Here is a 19129-nt window from a genome sequence, read left to right as displayed (position 1 = left end):
AGAAATACTCCAGGTGGACAACTTCAGCAATCAGGAGCTCCTCAGTTGCCCATAGAAAATCCCACCTTGGAGTTTACAAAGACTTATGGGTAGAAAAGCCACACTAAGTAATTTACTACACCACACACAGTTTCTGGCTTTTACAGGTGTTTATGTGAATTGCAAGAATGAAAGAAACTAGACACAAAAGTATTTACTGTATTGTTTTATTAATACAAATTTCAAGAACAACACAATGAAGCCATAGTAATAGACATCAAAATATTAGTTTACTATAAGGAAGGTTGGGCAATCCTACTTCCGTAGTGATACTGCCTCGGAAACCCAAGGAAGGGTCACTATGAGTCGGGGCCGACTCGACGGCAAATAACAACAACAACAACATGATGGAGTCAGGGAGCCCTGGTGATGTAGTGGTTAAAAACATTTGACTTCTAACTAAAAGTTGACAGTTCAAACCCACCAGCTGCTCTGTGGGAGAAAGATGAGGCAATCTGCTTCTGTAAAGATAGGGTTGCTATGAGTTGGAATCACCTCAGTGGCAGTGGGTAGGATGATGGCGTGGGGATTGTCTGGTAGTGGGCATAAATGAATTTCAGAAACTAGAGTGGTTCTGGGTGTTTTTTTTTTTTTTTTTCCTGACGTTTTAAGTCACCAAATATGCAAGTTATGTGTTAAGAGTGTTCGCTGAGATTGCCAAGTGATATAGAAAGTCTCTCGCTCTCTAGCTTTGCCACTTGCAGATCCTGAGTATCTACAGAATTCATCTGGACCACTTGTGAAATCCTTAGTGGTCCAGTATTGATAAGGAATTGTGAACAAACATAAAGCAATATCTGATTCTATAATCAATTATCTATTTCTTGATTAGATGAAGAATAAGCATTTTTACTTTTTCATACAATTCTTGGCTTTACCTTGCTACTATGAAACATGGAAAAAGGTGCCATATGTACTTTGCTCTAGTGTAGTTATCTTAAATAATTTTAGCTTAGCAGAGTTTAGTATTATAAGAGTACATTTATTTTTAAAAAGCATTTTTAATATTCTAAGCACTACCTAAGCATAAGACATTTGAATAGCTATTTTTTTGATATCTTTATTGGATATGGGATCTTCACTCATGAAGTTAAATGAACTTTTCTTTCCCTAAGAATTCTGGAGCCCTAAAAATGGAGCCAGCTAACAGTAAAGGATAGCTACTTTTTATGTAGTTTAATTAGAAAAATCTGATTTAAAACTCTGTGTGAAGTGTCTTATTAGTTTATTCCTTTCTCAAATGTTAATATCCTTTCCTAGCCATTTTCTCCTTTTCCCTGGTCTTCTATTTCATAAAAATGCATTTGACTTTTCATATTCTCCTTGTTTGTTACACCTCTCCCTTGCAGAACTGAAGAATTAGCTAGTAGAAGAAATATGAGTGGAGAATGCAGTGTGGAGAGGACAAAAGAAGTGCATCTTGAAAAGTATTACAAATTCAGCACAATAGCATGTAGTTGGAAATGCTAAGGAGAAAGGAAAGAAATACTGAGATAGCAGCAAGTAGAGCTCACAGCAAGATCTTTCTCCATAATTTAATAGCTTCGAAAAGAAAAAGTTGCAGTTATGTTGATTTTAACTCCTGGTGACCCCTGTGTTGTAGAGTAGAACTGCGCCAAAACGTTATCACAGCTGTGACCTTTTGGAAGCACATCTCCAGGCCTTTCTTCCAAGACTCGTCTGGGTGGGTTCAAGGAAGTCAGCCTTTTAGTTAGTAGTCTAGCACTTAACCTTTTGCACTAGCCAGAGACTCCATCAAATAGCTACTGAGGGAAAATTAAAGGCTATTTGTACTGATAGGAGAGTGTAGTATAGGATAGCATAATAGAGGAAGTTTTGAATTCCATGTAGCTTTTAAATTGAGTTTATTAATGTCCATATTGTGATACTCTTGAATGGTTTGTCTTGTTATGTGCCGTCGAGTCATCTCTGACTCATAGCAACCCTGTGTGCAACAGAACGAAACACTACCCAGTCCTGTGTCAGCCTCACCATCCCTACTACACCTGAGCCCATCGTTGCAGCCACTGTGTCAGTCCATCTTGTTGAGGGCCTTCGCCTTTTTCGTTGCCCCTACACTTTACCAAGCATGACATCCTTCTCTAGAGAATGGTCCCTTCTGACAACATGACCAAAGTATGTAAGACGAGAATTGGCCATTCTCACTTCCAAGGAGCATTCTGGCTGCACTTCTTTCTTGAATGGTAAGAGCACTTAATTAGCAGCAAGTTAGCTTGAGGCCCAGATCTTACCAGCCATGTGACCTTGAAGGAAGGAGTCCTTTAACCCTCCTAAAACTCTGTCCCATTATTCCTTATACTTATGAATTTACAAGTGTATGAACTAAAGATTTAGAGTAGCAGAAAGATTAGTGTCAATTAAGACTGAAAGTGGTAGATTTTCAATCACTAGGTTATTACAGTGTATTGAAGCTTTCCAAATCAGTGGTTCAATGGTTTTATAATGACTTTGGGGAAAACTAACAAAGATATGGAGTGTGTACTAAAATTTCTTTTGAAGTGAACTTACATAAGTATGCCCATGAAAAAGGGAGGGAAAAAAAACAACAGGTTTTGAAAAAGTTGGTCGCTGAAAATCTCTTATTTATAAAAGAAACTTCATTAAGACAACTAAATATGGTGTTAAAAATAATCACTGTAAAAAATGTCAAATTCATTCTGCTCCCCCACCCTTAAAATGGGTAAAATTAAAATTATATATGGAAAACATAATCATAATGAGATTATGGAGATGGTACCTCCTTGGGGACATTTTCTACTTTTTACCTTTATGACAGATGGAAGGTATCAGATGATCTGTGCTGCCAGGGCAGCAGCCATGACTTCTGTGCCTCTCACAGCTCTGAGTGGGCACCCAGTCAATACTTGTTGGTTCACTGATTTTCTAAAGGTCTTTTCATTTTACTCTGTCTCTGCTCCAACAATACATGTGGTGCCAAAAAACAAAATTTTGAAATAAAAATTATCCTTAGGGATCTGGATATTGCTTCCTGATTGTTTTTTTTCCAGTTACTTCTTTCAAGGTTTCTTCATTCTGGCATGTACCATAGATGAGTGGCAGGGTAGGGAGCTTGTAGGAGTACTATGAGCTCCCTGCCTTCAAGAAATAGAATGAAATCAAAGTACTGTTGCTTTCTTTTTTATGCCTTGAGGTAAGTGCTCAGCTTATAAATCAATATCATCATAGATTTTGGTGCTGTGGCTTATATTACCAAGATTCTTTACCAGTAAATTATTAACTATTTATAGTTACTTTTACTGTAACCCTTCCTTTCTTCTTTTTTTTAAAAATGACTTTCTCTTGCCATTTAGAAAATTATTTGAGCACCATGGCTTGAAAAGTCTTCATTTAGTTTAGTCTTTGGCAGCCATGACAGAGCTCTAGGTTTCTTAGCATGTGAGCATGAAAATCCCTCATGCTGAAAGGACATGTGAAATGGTGACAATGAGGAAATATGCTTCATTTATTTTTTGATACTTACTTACTTTTTCCCTTTGATTGATCTCATCAGAAGAAACAAACTTTCATTTACTATACACACACACACACACACACACACATATATGCCATTATCATTATAGTTCCCAAAATACAGGGCTTTTGAATATTAGCTACAATTTAGACTTTTTCTGGTGGCGTAGTGCCTAAGGCATTTGACTACTAACCAGAAGGAAGGAAGACGGGGCAATCTACTTCCTTAGAGATACCTCATCAGAAACCCAAGGAGGGGTCACTATGAGTCGGAACCAACTCAACAACAGTGAGTTTGTTTTTTGTTTTCTTAAATAAAAATGGCAACTTTTGGCTTAGGGGAATGCTAAATAGTGAAGTACAGAGAGGAGTTAGCTCAGTAATTTTGTTTACTGAAATACATTTATTTTATAATAGTCAAAATACTGATTTATCTCAATTTCAGAGAACCATGTGAAAAAGACATCCAACAAAGAAAATGTTGTTCAGAGATCTGTTTTTCAGATTATCATTCCTGACTTTGCTTTGTCAGGGTTTTTCTTGAACTCATACCACTTTGTTCCCCATTACATCATAGACTTCCTCTGTTTTCAAGGTACCTGTCCCTAGTGCCAGATAGACTCATTACTCATACAAATCTAGGTTATATTTTTCTATGAAAATTAATTACTTTGTGTTGGCTGCATATGGTTAGCTTGTCAGCAGGAAAGCTTTAACATATTTTGGGGTGGTATAATGTAAGCATTTAAGCAGTCTTTTTTTCTCTTGTGCACAAAGTAGTACATTAATATATGTTATAATTAATATATTTTCAAATATTAATGTTTTGCATGGGAGACTGGATAATTTCTTCTCATAGTAATTTCAAAGTGCCAAATACCTGATTTCATAATCATGAGTCAGGGCACAGAATGAAAACAGTTGTTACGGGCCCATCATGCACCTTCTGATATGGCTGTAACTAATGTACTTTATGCATGCTCTTTTGTATTCTCACAATTTTGAGGGATATCTTAAGTATGATAAAACGTTATGCAGAATTAGTACAATGTAATAGGAAATCTATCATTTGTAATGTTTAAGATGGAAATTCCTGAGAAGTGAATCCATTTGGGCCTTATAATGTATTTTAGCACAAATCAGATTACTTTGTCAGAAGTAATCACTGCTTAATCCTACTTTGTAGCATTTGTAGGCTAGAGTGGAACTGCCCCATAGGGTTTCCCAAGGCTGTAAATCTTTACAGAAGCAGACTGCAACATCTTTCTCCCTTGGATTGGCTGGTGGGTTCAAACCATGAACCTTTTGTTTGGCTGATGAGTGCTTTAACCATTGTGCCACCAGGGCACCTCAGAAATACACACTGGAGGCTAATCCTTTACTGGTCAGTTTTGTTAGTAGATGAATGTTGTTGTTGTGTTGTTATGTGCTGTCGAGTCGGACCCGACTCTTAGCAACCCCTCCTTCGGCTTCCAAAGCAGTATCACTATGGAAGTAGATTGCCCAACCTTCCTTCCGAGGAGTGGCTGGTGGGTTTGAACTGCCAGCCTTCTGGTTAGCAGGCAAGTGCCTTAGGCACTATGCTACCAGAGCTCCTAGTAGATGAATAGGGTTTTATTGTTAAGTCATTAAAGCTTTAAGTCATTAAAGCAGTGTCCATATTATGATATTGGATTCTAGTAAGATTTAAGCTTGTGTGTGGTATCTTTTATTTTAAATGGCAATCATTATTATCTTATGAGCAAGTAGCTTTCCTTCTTCATAATAATCATGTTTTTTATTGTATTGAGCATCCTATAGTCTTCATGCATTATTATTTCTACCCTTTCCTATAGGGTCTGTGACTAATACAATTAATTCCTACTTTAACTTTATTATGTTCTGTCACTGTTTTTTTTTTTTTTTTTCCTGACCTTGCCTCAAACTACTTTTGATATTTAAAATAGTTATTGTATTTCAACAATCTAGCTGATACTGCAGGAGCTCTCAGCTGCATCAATATGTTTTAGGTCTCAAGTCCCTAATGCATTTGGTCAAGAATTTATACACAGCTTAAAGGCTTTATGTTGCCAGCCTTCAGTTAAGTGGCTGTCCCTCCTCCTCTGCCCCACCCCCCAACTTGTGTTGATAGTCCACTGGGAAGTGAGCTTAAAGACAGGGACTTGCTGCCCATCTAGCTCCTTTGTTCTTTTTGACACCTTCAATCCCACACATTTCCAACAGGGATACCAGGAATCCTAAACAGGGTTAACTTGGCATGTGATAGAACTGTGGCTTTGTACTGCTTCTATCTCCTGTTATTCCCATGTTTCCAAACTCTGACTCTGCTAATTTAGTATGTGTCAGGAGTGATTCCACTTTCCTGTGTTTCTGAAGAAAGTCAATTTAGTACAAATTGGGACCTATTTACTTTCCCTCTAACACATACTGTTAGGCAGCAGGGTTTCGGAGGATGGCAATTGCTATTTGAAGAAAATAAACCCTTTTTAGACCTTTCTGAATATGTTTTAAACATGATCCAACATATATGCTAGTATTCAAGTAAGATTATTTCAAGTAATGATATGATTTGTATTTTGTCATTTGTGTATCTTATTATCTTTGTAAAATTTAGTTTAGTTTTTTTTTTATTATACTTGCCTTTTTACTTAATTAATACTTTCTTTTATTGAGCATCTGAATTGTTATTTATTTATTTATTTTCTTTAAGGTATGACTCTTGATTCCTTATAAAAACAAGCAGGGCTTTTCTCCCTTCCTGCTATCAGTTCAGGGGACATATTGCTTCTTTAGTACTGTCATACCAATAAATCATCCCAGATTACTTGCAGTCATACTGTACTAAAGTATACCATGCATTTTAAAGGAAATCTGCTATTTTCTTTTCAATCAGATGAGCAATGTGAAGAGACTACGGCCACGGCTCAGTGCTATTCTCTTTAAGCTTCAGTTTGAAGAGCAGGTGAACAACATCAAACCTGACATCATGGCTGTCAGTACTGCCTGCGAAGAGATAAAGAAGAGCAAAAGCTTTAGCAAGTTGCTGGAACTTGTATTGCTAATGGGAAACTACCTGAATGCTGGCTCCCGGAATGCTCAAACCTTCGGATTTAACCTTAGCTCTCTCTGTAAAGTGAGTTTGTTTTTTTTAAAACACATATTTACCTGAACACTTACTTTCAAATGTCAGTCCCTATTACAATATTTAAATATTTTTGTTTTGATATGCTCATTATCAAGAACTTGAACTGAACCAGGAACTTAAACCTAGAGTGAATTGAGCTAATTTACTCAACCTCTGAACTAAATCCAATTATTAATTTTCTCTGATTTGCAAATCCAGATGAAATATTTTGTTTAGTAACAAAATTATGTCATAAACCTATGCTTTCTCAAATCAATGATATGGAACATCAAAAGATTATTTAACTATTAAAACCTAATATTCATTCAGTTCAGGTACCTGCCTGTGATGGTGTGCGTATGTGTGGTGTGTGTGTGTGTGTGGGGAGAGAGAGATAGAAGAAGTATGATTTAGGATTATTGCTGAAATTTTTTCCTTTAACTATTTAAATATTTCTCTGCATTTTTTTTTTAAATAAGCTGATTAAAAGAGAAAATGAGAGTGCTTTTTGTAAAGGGTAAATGATTATATCAGGAATAACCTTATCCCAGGCGTCACTGATGATTTGAATATTTTTTTTCTCTCTAAATACAGTTTTTTAAAAATACGGGAACTGAGTAAATTTAGAGAATTTTTTTCTCCTGGGTACTTCCATTGGGTTAAATTTTCCTCACAGCAAGCATAGTCAATATTTTATATAACAAGCCTTTTCCTGAGGAGTGGTCTATAGTAATAGTGCTTTATTGATCTGCTCACAACAAATTCTTCTTAGTTACACATCACAAGAAAAGCTTTCTCCTGTTCTTGACCTTGTAACATCTATACTTTCTGATTAAGGAATTTGATTATTGCTGTTGCCAGTTATGTAGGAAAGGCAAGAATCAAGTTCAACTGTAGCTGAAAAGTTACTCTCTTAATGCTGTTGTAAATTTCTTGCACACAGTTTCCCTGACCTCAGCCTCCCATTGGCATCACTGCCTTGTTAGCTTTCCCTGCCCTCTAGCTCTGTTTGTCTGTTTTCCTCTCCTTGGTTTCTCAGCCTGCTAATTCAGGTTCAGAGACCTTATGTGGGCAATGTAGTTTCTAAAACACATGTTGAAGACTTTGCACATTTACTGAGTGCTTACTCAGGTGAAATTCTGTGCCAAATGCTTTACCTGATCATCCCATTTAATGAATGGGATTAATATTTACCTGCCATAGGGGAACTCATATTTTTCACATATAAGCTATTCATTATGATTAAGTGTTGTAATGAGAATATATAGGAAAAATTATGGCAGCAGAGTTGACAGAGAGAAAGAAAGAAATTGGCCCTGCTGTGGGAGGGTAATTAAGTATTCAGGGAGATGAGACTTTGAGCTGGATTGTGAAAGATGAGTAGGCTTTCCCTGAGAGGAAAAGACATTCTAAGCAAGAACCAACAATTTGCATAAAAGGTGATAATGTAGCATGTGTGAGTACAGTCAGTGGGAGGAAATGGGGCTGGGATGGTAAATTGGTCTACATTGTAAAGAGCCTTGAATGCCATACTTTATTAGGTAGGTTTTATGGAAATGTGTTAGTTTTATAAGGCAAATGTTGTGATCACATGTCTTATAGGAAGATATTTCTAACAGTATGGAAAAAAGTTAGAGATGTGCTGTCTAAAACTGTCACTACAGCTACATGTGGCTATTTATATTTTAATTATCTGAAATTTAAAGACAATGAAAAATTCAATTTCTCAGTATACTTTTCAAGTACTTCATGTCTATAAATATTGGACAGCATAAATGTAAATCATTTTCCTCATCTCAGAAAGTTCTGTTGGACAGTTCTGAATTAGAGGGTTATGGTAAGGGGAGACTCAGGGAATTGGCTGACAAGTAGTGCCTGATTTTGGAATATAACATAGGAAGTAGAGCTAGTGTGGAAGACAGAATTGGCAGTGAAGGAGAAGGGTCAAAGATAGCACTCTGGTTTCCATTGTAGCTGAATGGGTGGGAAATGCCACTGCTGATATATTTAAAGTGGTTGCTTAAAAGGTAATGCTTTCAGGGTGTTTTAGGATGCTTCTCTTCCCTTGTTTATCTCATTGTCTTAGAAGGCATCTGGTTGAAGCTATTTAATTACTCAGCAAATATTTGCCTATTTACCATGTAACAGTTTTACTTAAGATGATGGAGGGCCTAGCTAAGTTAGTAGTAAAAGAGTTTGAGGTAGAATTGTAGAGATGATGGAAGGAAGTACAAATTCAATATGAATGTGGGAGCTGAAGGAGAAGGAGGCATGCAAAAGTGCCAGGCTCGGGTCTTCAGCAAAGAAAGGAAAACAGAAGATGGGGAAGGAAAATGGTGCTGAAGCTAAGTTCACACCCAGAAATCCACTGTGGTTTGTTTTCTAGTTCTAATTACCTTATTCTTTAGATTTTGCTTCTCACAATTACTGTCAACTCAGAAAATGTTTGCCTCATGCCCTCCTCATACATTTTTCTGTGGAGAGCTGTGGACAAGAGACTAGAACTGATTATGAAGAGGTATAGCCTAATAGATTATACATGGTACATAATAAATAATAAATTGCTGTTGAATTAATGGAAACAGGCTCTAAAAGGTTCAGTATAGCATCTCTTGAATATTTTGTAGGTGCAAAGAAATAGACATTCTCTCATATGGAGATATAATCACCTATACATAGTAATTTTGAAATCTTTAATAAATGCAATGCATATTGTTATTGTTTTACTACAGTTAAAATGTAAACTAGTTCATCTGTTTCCAGATAATAAAGAATTAACTGTATTTCATGCAATGATACTGGGTATTTTGATCATCCCTCTTAGGAGCTTTCTATTGTGCATGAAACAAAATAAATACTACAACTTCATATTTTTTATTAGACTACATGTCAAGTGGAAAGTATATATTGAACACGATGATATCTCATCATGTTTGTTATCAGAAGTAGCAGCTTGATCTTTGACAATTGTGATTGAATTTTACACTGAGTATAAAGCGTTTGGTTTGATGATAAGTCCTCACATAAGCAATTCCATATTTATTTGACAGTAGAAAGACAGAGTAATATTTTAATCTGTTAAAACATGCAGGGTAATTATAAGAAGCTTAACATTCTAGGTCTAGAATTTTTACATTTAAATGCCCTTTATAAATTTAGCTCAAGTATGAAAAATGCATGAAATTTATATTAAATTATTAAGTTTGCTTTGTTTAGAAATATGTATGTTCATCATGTACTCCATATACATTACAGTTTAATTGCAGCAACTATAGTATATGTTTGTATATTTTTGTAATCAGGTTGGCTAACCATAATAGCTCCAAAGTACAGAGAGTTTATTTTCTTACTTATATCCCAAAGATTCAATATGGTCTATGAGAAATAGATAAAGAAAAGTATTAGATGTAAGATAAACTTAAATTAGGACCTATTATTAAGATGTAGATAAAAATTTAAATAGATGTATATGTTTGTGCTAAATAACTAAACCAAACCTGCTGTTGTTGTCAATTCTGACTTAGGGATCTTATAAGACTGAGGAGAATTGCCCCATAGGGTTTCCAAGGATGTAATCTTTATGGAAGCAGACTGCCACACCTTTTCTCCACTGGAGCAGCTTTTGAGTTCTAACCACAGACCTTTTGGTTAGTAGTTGAGCATTTAACCACTGTGCCACCAGAGGTTCCTACATTTGGGCTTACTAGTGGTCAAAGTGAAGTGGAAACATAGTCATGAAATTTCATGAGCTAAAGCAATGGTTTCTATAAATTAGCTGAACTTCAAAAGAAAGTTTGTGTGTTTATCTTTGTAAAAGAAAAATGTGATATTGAGCAGTGTTTTTATAAATAGCAAATGAAAGAATCAGTTTCATGAGGATCTTTTTTCTAGAACCATTTCTCTGGCACTTCGCCTCCCTTTCTTCCATAGATATGTATTCAGGGTCTCTTAAGAGCCAGATCCTTCATGAGAATTCACATGGTCAGAAACAAATGTTCTTTTTAGTGATAGCAATGTGACTCCTGGTTTAGGTAAAATGGTGAAGGAATCTTGCTCTTTCATGACTTTTTGCAAGGATAAACCTTAGACTATACAGAAGAATAGGTGGACTGCTTGCCAATCATAATGTCCTTCAGTGATGTCACTGGGCTTTAGATAAAATTGCATAATAGACACTTTGAGATGATACTCCTTTTTAGAAATCTTGCATTGATTAACTGCAAATCCATATCTTTAGAAATCCAGTCAGCAGATGGTATATGCTAGCTTGACTTAAATGCCTACTTGGAAAAATTGGTATCTTGTTTCTGTTGAAGGTGATTCTCCAAGAGAACCTGTTAATAGAGCCAAAATCTTTTTCCTCAGGCAGATCAGCATTTTCACAAAAGAGTTAATTGACCCAACCATTAATGTTCAATACTTTGTTAAAATATTAGGTGGTTTTAGCGTGTAAATTTGTAAAGGAAATTTTACCAAGCCATACACAGTGGCTATAATGTGCTGTTACTAATCCCCATCGAGGTGTGTTAATTTTTGATAACAAACAGGATGAGGTAGGTGCAGAATGTATCTCTTTGATCTTGGTAATTAAATAAACTGACCTCTGTTTGGGAACAGTAAATATACATTTTGGAATACTTTGCTGACTGGAATAACTTTAGGTTTTTTCTTTTTTTTTTTAGTATTTATGCTGTTATTCTTTGGGAAAATTGCAGAAACAAGTAACTATTAAGTCCACTTGAAATATATCCATAGAACTTTCTGTTTTCTGTAGCAGTAGAACTTGGAATGAATTCATGTCAGAGTTGAAATTATCAACGGATACATAGTAATGGGGCAGTGGGTATTGGAAGGTGGGCATTAAGAGTGTATGTGGGGTAACAGGCCAAATTGACTTTTTTGCAGAAGTTCTCTTTTCTACTGCATGAAATTTTATTCTGATCACCTGGCTTTTTCTTTTACAAGCACAGGCTAACCAAAAAGTATAATGACCATCAAGTCTGTGGTGACCATAATTTTTAGAAACAATGATTTACTTTTATTTTTCTTTTATGCCTCCTCCAAATAAAGGGAATGACTTCTTAGAATTATGAACAGCTCTTCTTTTTCATTGATTTTCAACCCAGAGTATTCTTTAAAAAATACTGATACTTGAGCCCCCATCCTAGATTATTACTTTAGAATGTATGCCTGTGTATACTGACTATTACAATTGCTAAGAACAGCTACCACATTTGTATTGTAATGTACAATCCTACCTGAGAATCACTTTCTCTTTCTTCTGCCCTACTTACTTAACTGCAGAATGGAAAAACCCTGTAGGTGATCTTAAGCCAACAAATAAATAAACAAAAACAAAAATTAACCACACATGCACACAAATAAAAATCTATAAAAAAGAAACAACTCTGTTTCTTCACTTAAGGATGAGTGATGAAAATACTTCAAAAACTGTTTTTATTTCATGCCAAGCAAACAATATTCTGAAGACTTTTAAAGGATCATGAATTTCAGGCAGAGTGGAACTGAAATAAGAGTTGTTGGCCAGTGTTCCAAGTTACTTTGCACTGCTCTCCCTCTGTAGGTCCAGTGTCAGTGATTATAAAGGCACAAGTCAGAATACTCTGCCTGTCTCAAGCAGTTTACATTTTGTCATAGTCCCACAGGTTAATACTGCATCTTTTGTGTGTGTGTGTGTGATATTTTGATCCTAGTATAACACCTTTCCTTTCCACTGTAAAGTTATTTTTAAGAAAGAGCTCAGCCAAACAAATCCATTGTTCCATCTGCATTCAGCACACATTTTAGGAGTTTTATTCTATATCAGATTGGCATAATTATACCAATACATTCTGGCACCCGTTGAAAGTAAAATAGTTTTTGGCCAAAGACTTACAAGTAACAAATGCCATTCTTACTTAACATCCAGCCAGTTAAATCACTGCAATAATGATTTCCAAAGCAATGGGAAACTATTTAGAATTTTTAATCCCCTAGGACTCATTCATTAACATATTTAATCTATAGCATTTTTCAAGAAATAAGTAACAGTTTACTAAGTACAATTGTTTAATAAAATCTATTATACCATTTTATTTCAATTGCTATTAAGTTTTAAAAATCTAGAAGTTTTCTCTTAATAGAATTATAAACGAGAAGCTTTGCTCAGGAATTGTAAATACATTGCTTGTATGCTGTCATCTTCCCCTGTCACTTGTAACTAGCTTGCTGTTCTGGCAAAGTTCCTTTCCTACCCAGACTCCCAGCCTCAGAATCCTTCTTAACACACTCCTTAGACAGTTCCTACACATCAGAGGCGAGTACCCGAGTTGAATCTTACCTACAATCATGTCATTTAGTCCTCTCTTCTGTTTTTGTAAGTTTTATAATTGAAAGATGAAAAATTAAACAAAATACCCCTGATACTCTAGGATACTTACTATTTGCCTCACCTTCATCAGTCTAAAATATGTGCGTTATTATCCATGTGCTTTGCCAGTAGTATTTATGAACATTTGTCTTTTGGAGGGTGATATGATAATCATGATGCATACGTATCTTTGAACCGTGTAGAATAAAATGTAGAATAAAACTATCTGTACCACAACGACAAATTCTGAAAAATAACACGATATATTAGATATGAGTTTTTGTTAAGTCCCTTTATTGTAAAGTTCAGAAGCTCTTGTTTTGTTTATGCCCCCCTTAATTAAAAAACAGAAAACAGCTGTTGTTGTTGTTTGTGCCAAGGAGTCAGACCTGACTCATAGAGACCCCTCCTTGGGTTTCCAAGGCTGTCAATCTTCACAGAAGCCAAGCCCAAACCACACCTACTGGAAGCAAAGCCCAAACCAAATTCACTGCCATTGACTTGACTTGACTCATAGCGACCCCTCCTTGGGTTTCCGAGGCAGTATCACTACGGAAGTAGATTGCCCCATCTTCCTTCCAAGGAATGGCTGGTGGATTTGAACCTCCAGCTTTCTGGTTAGCAGTCAAGTGCCTTAGGCACTATGCTACCAGAGCTACAATTAATATGTTTGATTCATTTATATTAAAGATTAAGCATTTCCACTTTGTTAGCATTTACTCCATTTTTTTTTTAATTAAGCACGCACTTCAAAATTTCTTATTCTTATTTCTTAACAACTCAATGCATTGAAATAACACTTTACTTAAATAGCTTTGGTTCAACAGCATTGTATTCCATTGAGTTTTCTGAAACCATAACAAAATAAGAATATTTGACACATATCACTAAATTATTTTCCTGGAAGGTTTAACTGATTTACATATACTGTCAGCAGTGGATAAAAACAACAGTTTTTACTGGAACCTTGCCATGATTAGGTGTTCTTGGTTAATGGGTTTTGTTTGTGGGAGGGAGCTGATATAGAACATATAGTGAAATATTTTCTTGTATTTTTTATATCTTTGATCACCAAAGTCCTTAGCATCTTTCTATATATTTGTATTCTAATTGTATTTTGTCCTTGATGAATTATTTATTCTTGTTCTTTTCCCATTTGTCTGTTGTAATGTTTCCTAATCTCCAAATATTAAAAGGAATTGATAAATAGTCCTTTTTATAAAGAACAGTGTGCTGTTCCAAATTTTTGTGGAACAAGGTGGCAGTATAAATAAACAGAACATTGAACAATACAATAGACAATGCAACAAACTAAAATTTTACTAAAATGCAAAAACATTTTTCATATAGCAGTTGCTATGCTCACTAAAACCCAAGAGAAGTATGTTAGAAATAAAATTGAAAGTATGATTGTGGAGATAATGGTATAAACTAGTCCATTACAATTATAAAAGTCCAAGTTGTTTAAAGCATTTTCTTGCTTAATGTTTCCAACTCCCTGATTATTAATGGTTGGCAAACGTAATGCCAAACATCTTGTGTTATTGATCCTCAGTATTTTTATTACCAGTCATATTAGTACTTGATTATTTTTGAAAGATTTACTTGACACAGTGATGATTTTTTACCATATTTATATATCAGAAAAGCAGTATCTGTTCTATAATGGAAAGGAATTCTGGTCGCGCTATGGTAAAATATTTGGCGACTAACCTAAGGGTTGGTGGTTCGAGCCCACCAGCTGCTCTGTGGGAGAACAATGAGACAGTCTACTTTTGCGATTTGATGGCAGTGGGTATTCTATAATGACAGTTGGTTACACTAGTGAATTTGTAGTTGCACATTGGCTCTTTGAGCTTCCTGATCAAATAGGAGGTAGTCTCACAGTATGTACACATTACATACATATTCACGTGGATACCTTTAATTTATTTTTAGATGTTATTTCACACATGCACAATCCACTTCATTTTGCAAAAGATTTAGGTAGGTTCTGGTGTTAATAGATACATTTGAATAAATCTGTTAAAGGTTAAACATTACAGATTTTTCCCCCCCCTCAGATCTTAACGGTATAATATTTTATCCACAGTAATCTTGATTAGAAATATAGTAAGACTTACTGTTTGAGTGGTATGCTTCAGATGGCATTTTATTTCTTTTATAGATAAAATAGCATGCCCTCAAACTAGAAATGACCTCAGGGTAGACAGTGTCTGTTTTTGGAGGCTTCCCAGAGTACAATTAGCAGATTATGGGGCTTTAATAATTTGTATTGTGTTTATGTTCTTTTCTTGTTTTTACTACCATTTTATTCACTATTTCTGAGAATTTTGTTTCATTCAGGTAAGACTAGTAAAGTAGACTAAATAAAGACTTTTGTAAAGAAATTATATTGTGTAATGGTTAAGAGATTTGGGTTCACAAGCCCTGGGTTTAAATCTGATTTTACCTCTTTAGTAGTTATATGGTCTTGGGCAAGCCCCATGGTCTCTTAAAATCTGTGTTTTGTTCTCTTAAAAACAGTATAGTAATCATTCCTCCCTCATAGGGATCTTGCATGATTTGAGCACTTCACGTGTATTGTATTACTTGGCCAGCCACTGCCTCTTAGTAAATACCAAACAAATGAGAGCTGCTGTTATCATCTTCAGCATTAATATTATTCACAAGTTGGGGTTTTCTAAAATGTTCATGAGGCCATTACAGGATTCTCAGAATTCTATTGGCTTTTTGGTGCTCACAAGTGTCTGCAATAACGAAAGCCTCATTGCTATGTGATCCATCTTTAGATTCTAGAAACTTAATGGAGAAAAGAGTTACTTATTTTATAATATTATTAAGATGTAAGTTTGTATTATTCAGAGAGTGGGGGGGTAGATTTCTTTGGTTTCTAAATACCACCAAGAAGTTATTTAGTTATTATTTTTGAAATTTTCTTCCTTGACTAAACCAAAGGAATATTCTTTAAGTGCTGCTCAATATGTGCGGATACCTTAAATGTTTTCCAAAGTCTTGCATTGTAGCTACAAAGGAGTTCTCCAGACTGACAACTAGGCTGTGATTTATTACAGGATCTGCTTTTAACATTATTTGGTCTGGAAAGAACAGAGTGGTTGGAGAAACTCCATCCATCTTTTTGTTTATTTGACATCTACTGCACATTAAATGTACCTTAAAGAAACAATACATGAATAAGAAATTCTATTTAACAGTGATGATTACTCATCAGCAGGATAAATCCCTTGACAATAATACAAAAAGAATCCTGTCAAGAAATGTCTTTTGAAATTTAAATAAAGTATATTTCTTAACCTGAACAGATTTTTAAAACTAATCATGTAGCTTCATTTTCTTTCCAAGAGTTAACATCACAAAATATGCTTAAGTTGTTCTTCCTCTATGACAAAATTCACACTATCTCCCAAATGTTTCTTATCCTTTATTTGTAAAAATAAAATGTGCCCTTTTGGTTGCTAATGTTATTCATAGAAAGATCAAAAAAATACTGAACAAATGGGTAAAGATACTTGATAAATACAGCTTATCATGCTTTTTGAAGGCTTGCTTTAAAAAATAAAAAAGTGCTTGGGAGAAAGGAGATAGTGATCAGACAGAATAAATGAGGCAAGAAGAAAACCCTGGCAAATTTGTTTGAAACTTTGAGTGATATTTTATGCTTATGATCATTAAATACAGATTTTAGAAGGATGGGAGAATTGTGCTTCCATTTACTATTCAGTGAGTACTAATTTTATTATTAGCCTGTTATCAATGTGCTAAGGAGCTCTGGTGCCACATTTGTTAAAGCATATAACTTCTAACCAAAAGTTTGGTGGTTTGAAACCACCAGCCACTCTGCTGGAGAACAATGAATCACTGTGCGTCCATAAATATTTATAGCCTTGTAAAGCCTACGGGGCAGTTCTCCTCTGTCCTATCGGGTCACCATGAGTCAGAATCTACTCAATGGCAATCAATTTACTTTTGGGATATCAATATACTGCTTGCTAATCAGTTGATGTTTTTGAAAATCCAGCCCACAATTGCATCCCTCTCCATGAATCAGTGGGAGCTCTGGTGGCGTAGTGCCTAAGGCATTTGCTAAAGGGGCAGGGTGGCCACATCTTCTGACCTCCTCTAACCTTACAAGAAGAAGACAGAATCACCATCAGTAGCCCAAGGCCTATTCCTGCGAGGCCACACATGCTGCCTCCTTCCAGCCCTTTTTCACCAACTGTTCCTCCCGCAACACACCCCACTTCTCTGCTAGGTTTGATAATTTGCTGCAGTGGCCATACAGAACCCACAGATTACGGGGTTTATTAGGGAAATACCAGGCTACAATTCAAGTTCAGGAAGTACGCTCAGTCTCTCTCAGCCCACCGTCTCTCAGCCAACAGTCTTTCTTATTCTCCTTCTCAGCAGTATGTGTCTCTTGGTGTCTCTTTCTTAGCAGCGCGTGTTTCTCAGAAGCTCATTTCTCTCAGCAGCACATCTTTCTCAGCAGTCAGAGAGACTTCTTCTGCCTCTAGGAGGCCTCCTTTTGAGCCTCGCAGAGGGGCCAAACTAACCAATCATAACATCAGAATTCTAAGCACCTGAGAGAGAGCAAACTTCCAAGAACATTGCTTTGTGCCACACAACAGAAATATCCCAGGTGGATAACTTTTACAATCAGGAGCTCCTCAGTTGCTCACAACAAATTCCACCACAGAGTTTACAAAAACTTATGGCTAGAAAAGCCATACCAGGTAATTTAGTACACCGCAGCATTTGACTGCTAACCAGAAGGCTGGCAGTTCAAACCCACAAGCCACTGCTCAGAAGGAAGGTTGGGCAATCTACTTCGGTAGTGATACTGCCTCGGAAACCCAGGGAGAGGTCACTATGAGTTGGATCCGACTCTACAGCAGTGGGTTTTTTTTGTTGTTGTTGTTCCATAAATCAGTGCTTAGCTGAATGATTATCTCTGAATAATTTAATTCTTTGTTTGACTTACATACTTAGTATTTATTAAACTGGTAGATACTATAAGCTATATTGTGCTCAGGAGTTCTAATTCTGAATTCTTTTTAACTATGAATACAGGTCAAGGTTGATCCACTTGATTATTCTCATATTACAGAGATTATCTTGATATAATGAGACTGCATTTAATTCTCCACGCACACTTTTACAGTGTCTCCCCAGCCTATTTGCTTCAGTTTCTCCCTCTCTCTTTCCCCCCAGTATCCTCCACAGGTTTTCATCACTGCACATTCCTAGCAGTTGCTGGTTTCTTAGTTACATCACATGTATTACTAGAAAACTGTTCAGGTTTTACAAATTATAGAGATAGATGGTATTTGTCTTAATCATCATTCCTTACAGGTTGTTTATCTAAATTCACATGGGCAGTCCTACCATCGAGTGGATTATGACTCATAGCAACCCCTATTGGATTTCCGTGGCGGTAAATCTTTACAGAAGTAGATTGCCTCATCTTCCTTCTGTGAGCGGCTGGTGGGTTTGAACTACAGACGTTCTGGTCAGCAAACAAATGCCTTATCCAGCACGTAAAAAGTAAGGGTATAGATTGGTGACAGTCAGGGACCAAGAGTCCAGCGAATGGACAGTGTTTCCCAAGTTGTCAAATACTATAAAGGTAGAAAAATAAAAGAACTCTGCTTTTAAAAAGAAAAGTATTTTAAAAATAGAAAATAGCTTTTACGATAAATCTTTGTCTATAGAAGAAAAAACTAATATATTAGTGAAAGTGCTACTCTTTCTTTTGTTCCTACTACCCAAACCAAAAAAAAAAAAAAAACAAACTCCAATCCCGCTGCCATTGAGTAGATTCTTACCCATAGTGTTCCCCATTAGGTTTCCAAGGTGGAATCTACTTTATGGAAATAGATTGCCCTGCATTCTTTCCACAGAGTGGCTGGTAGGTTTGAACCGCCATCCTTCTGGTTAGCAGTCAAATGCCTTAGGCACTGCGCAACCAGAGCTCCTTGTTCCTACTACAATGGAACACTACTATAGAGTTGTTATGTAGCTTTTCCAAATAGGTTTTAACATAGGATTTTTTATAAAAAGTGAGGTTCAACTGACTTAAACAT

The 19129-nt window shown here is 35.9% G+C and overlaps 1 protein-coding gene across 1 annotated transcript in view; it reads left to right on the top strand.

Moving 5' to 3' along the window:
* DIAPH3 (diaphanous related formin 3) overlaps positions 1-19129 on the top strand; it is a 923535-nt gene that overhangs the window by 553395 nt on the left and 351011 nt on the right. The window contains exon 21 of the mRNA XM_042781617.1: positions 6425-6664. Within this exon, the coding sequence (XP_042637551.1) occupies positions 6425-6664 (240 nt within the window). The remainder of the gene's footprint in view (positions 1-6424; positions 6665-19129) is intronic.

The sequence above is a fragment of the Orycteropus afer genome, unplaced genomic scaffold, assembly GCF_000298275.1.
Source record: "Orycteropus afer afer isolate SDZICR_OR568_19922 unplaced genomic scaffold, OryAfe1.0 scaffold00138, whole genome shotgun sequence".
Lineage (NCBI taxonomy): Eukaryota > Metazoa > Chordata > Mammalia > Tubulidentata > Orycteropodidae > Orycteropus > Orycteropus afer.
The sequence above is the reverse complement of the archived record's forward strand: the minus strand, read 5'-3'. Positions and strand labels throughout refer to the sequence as shown.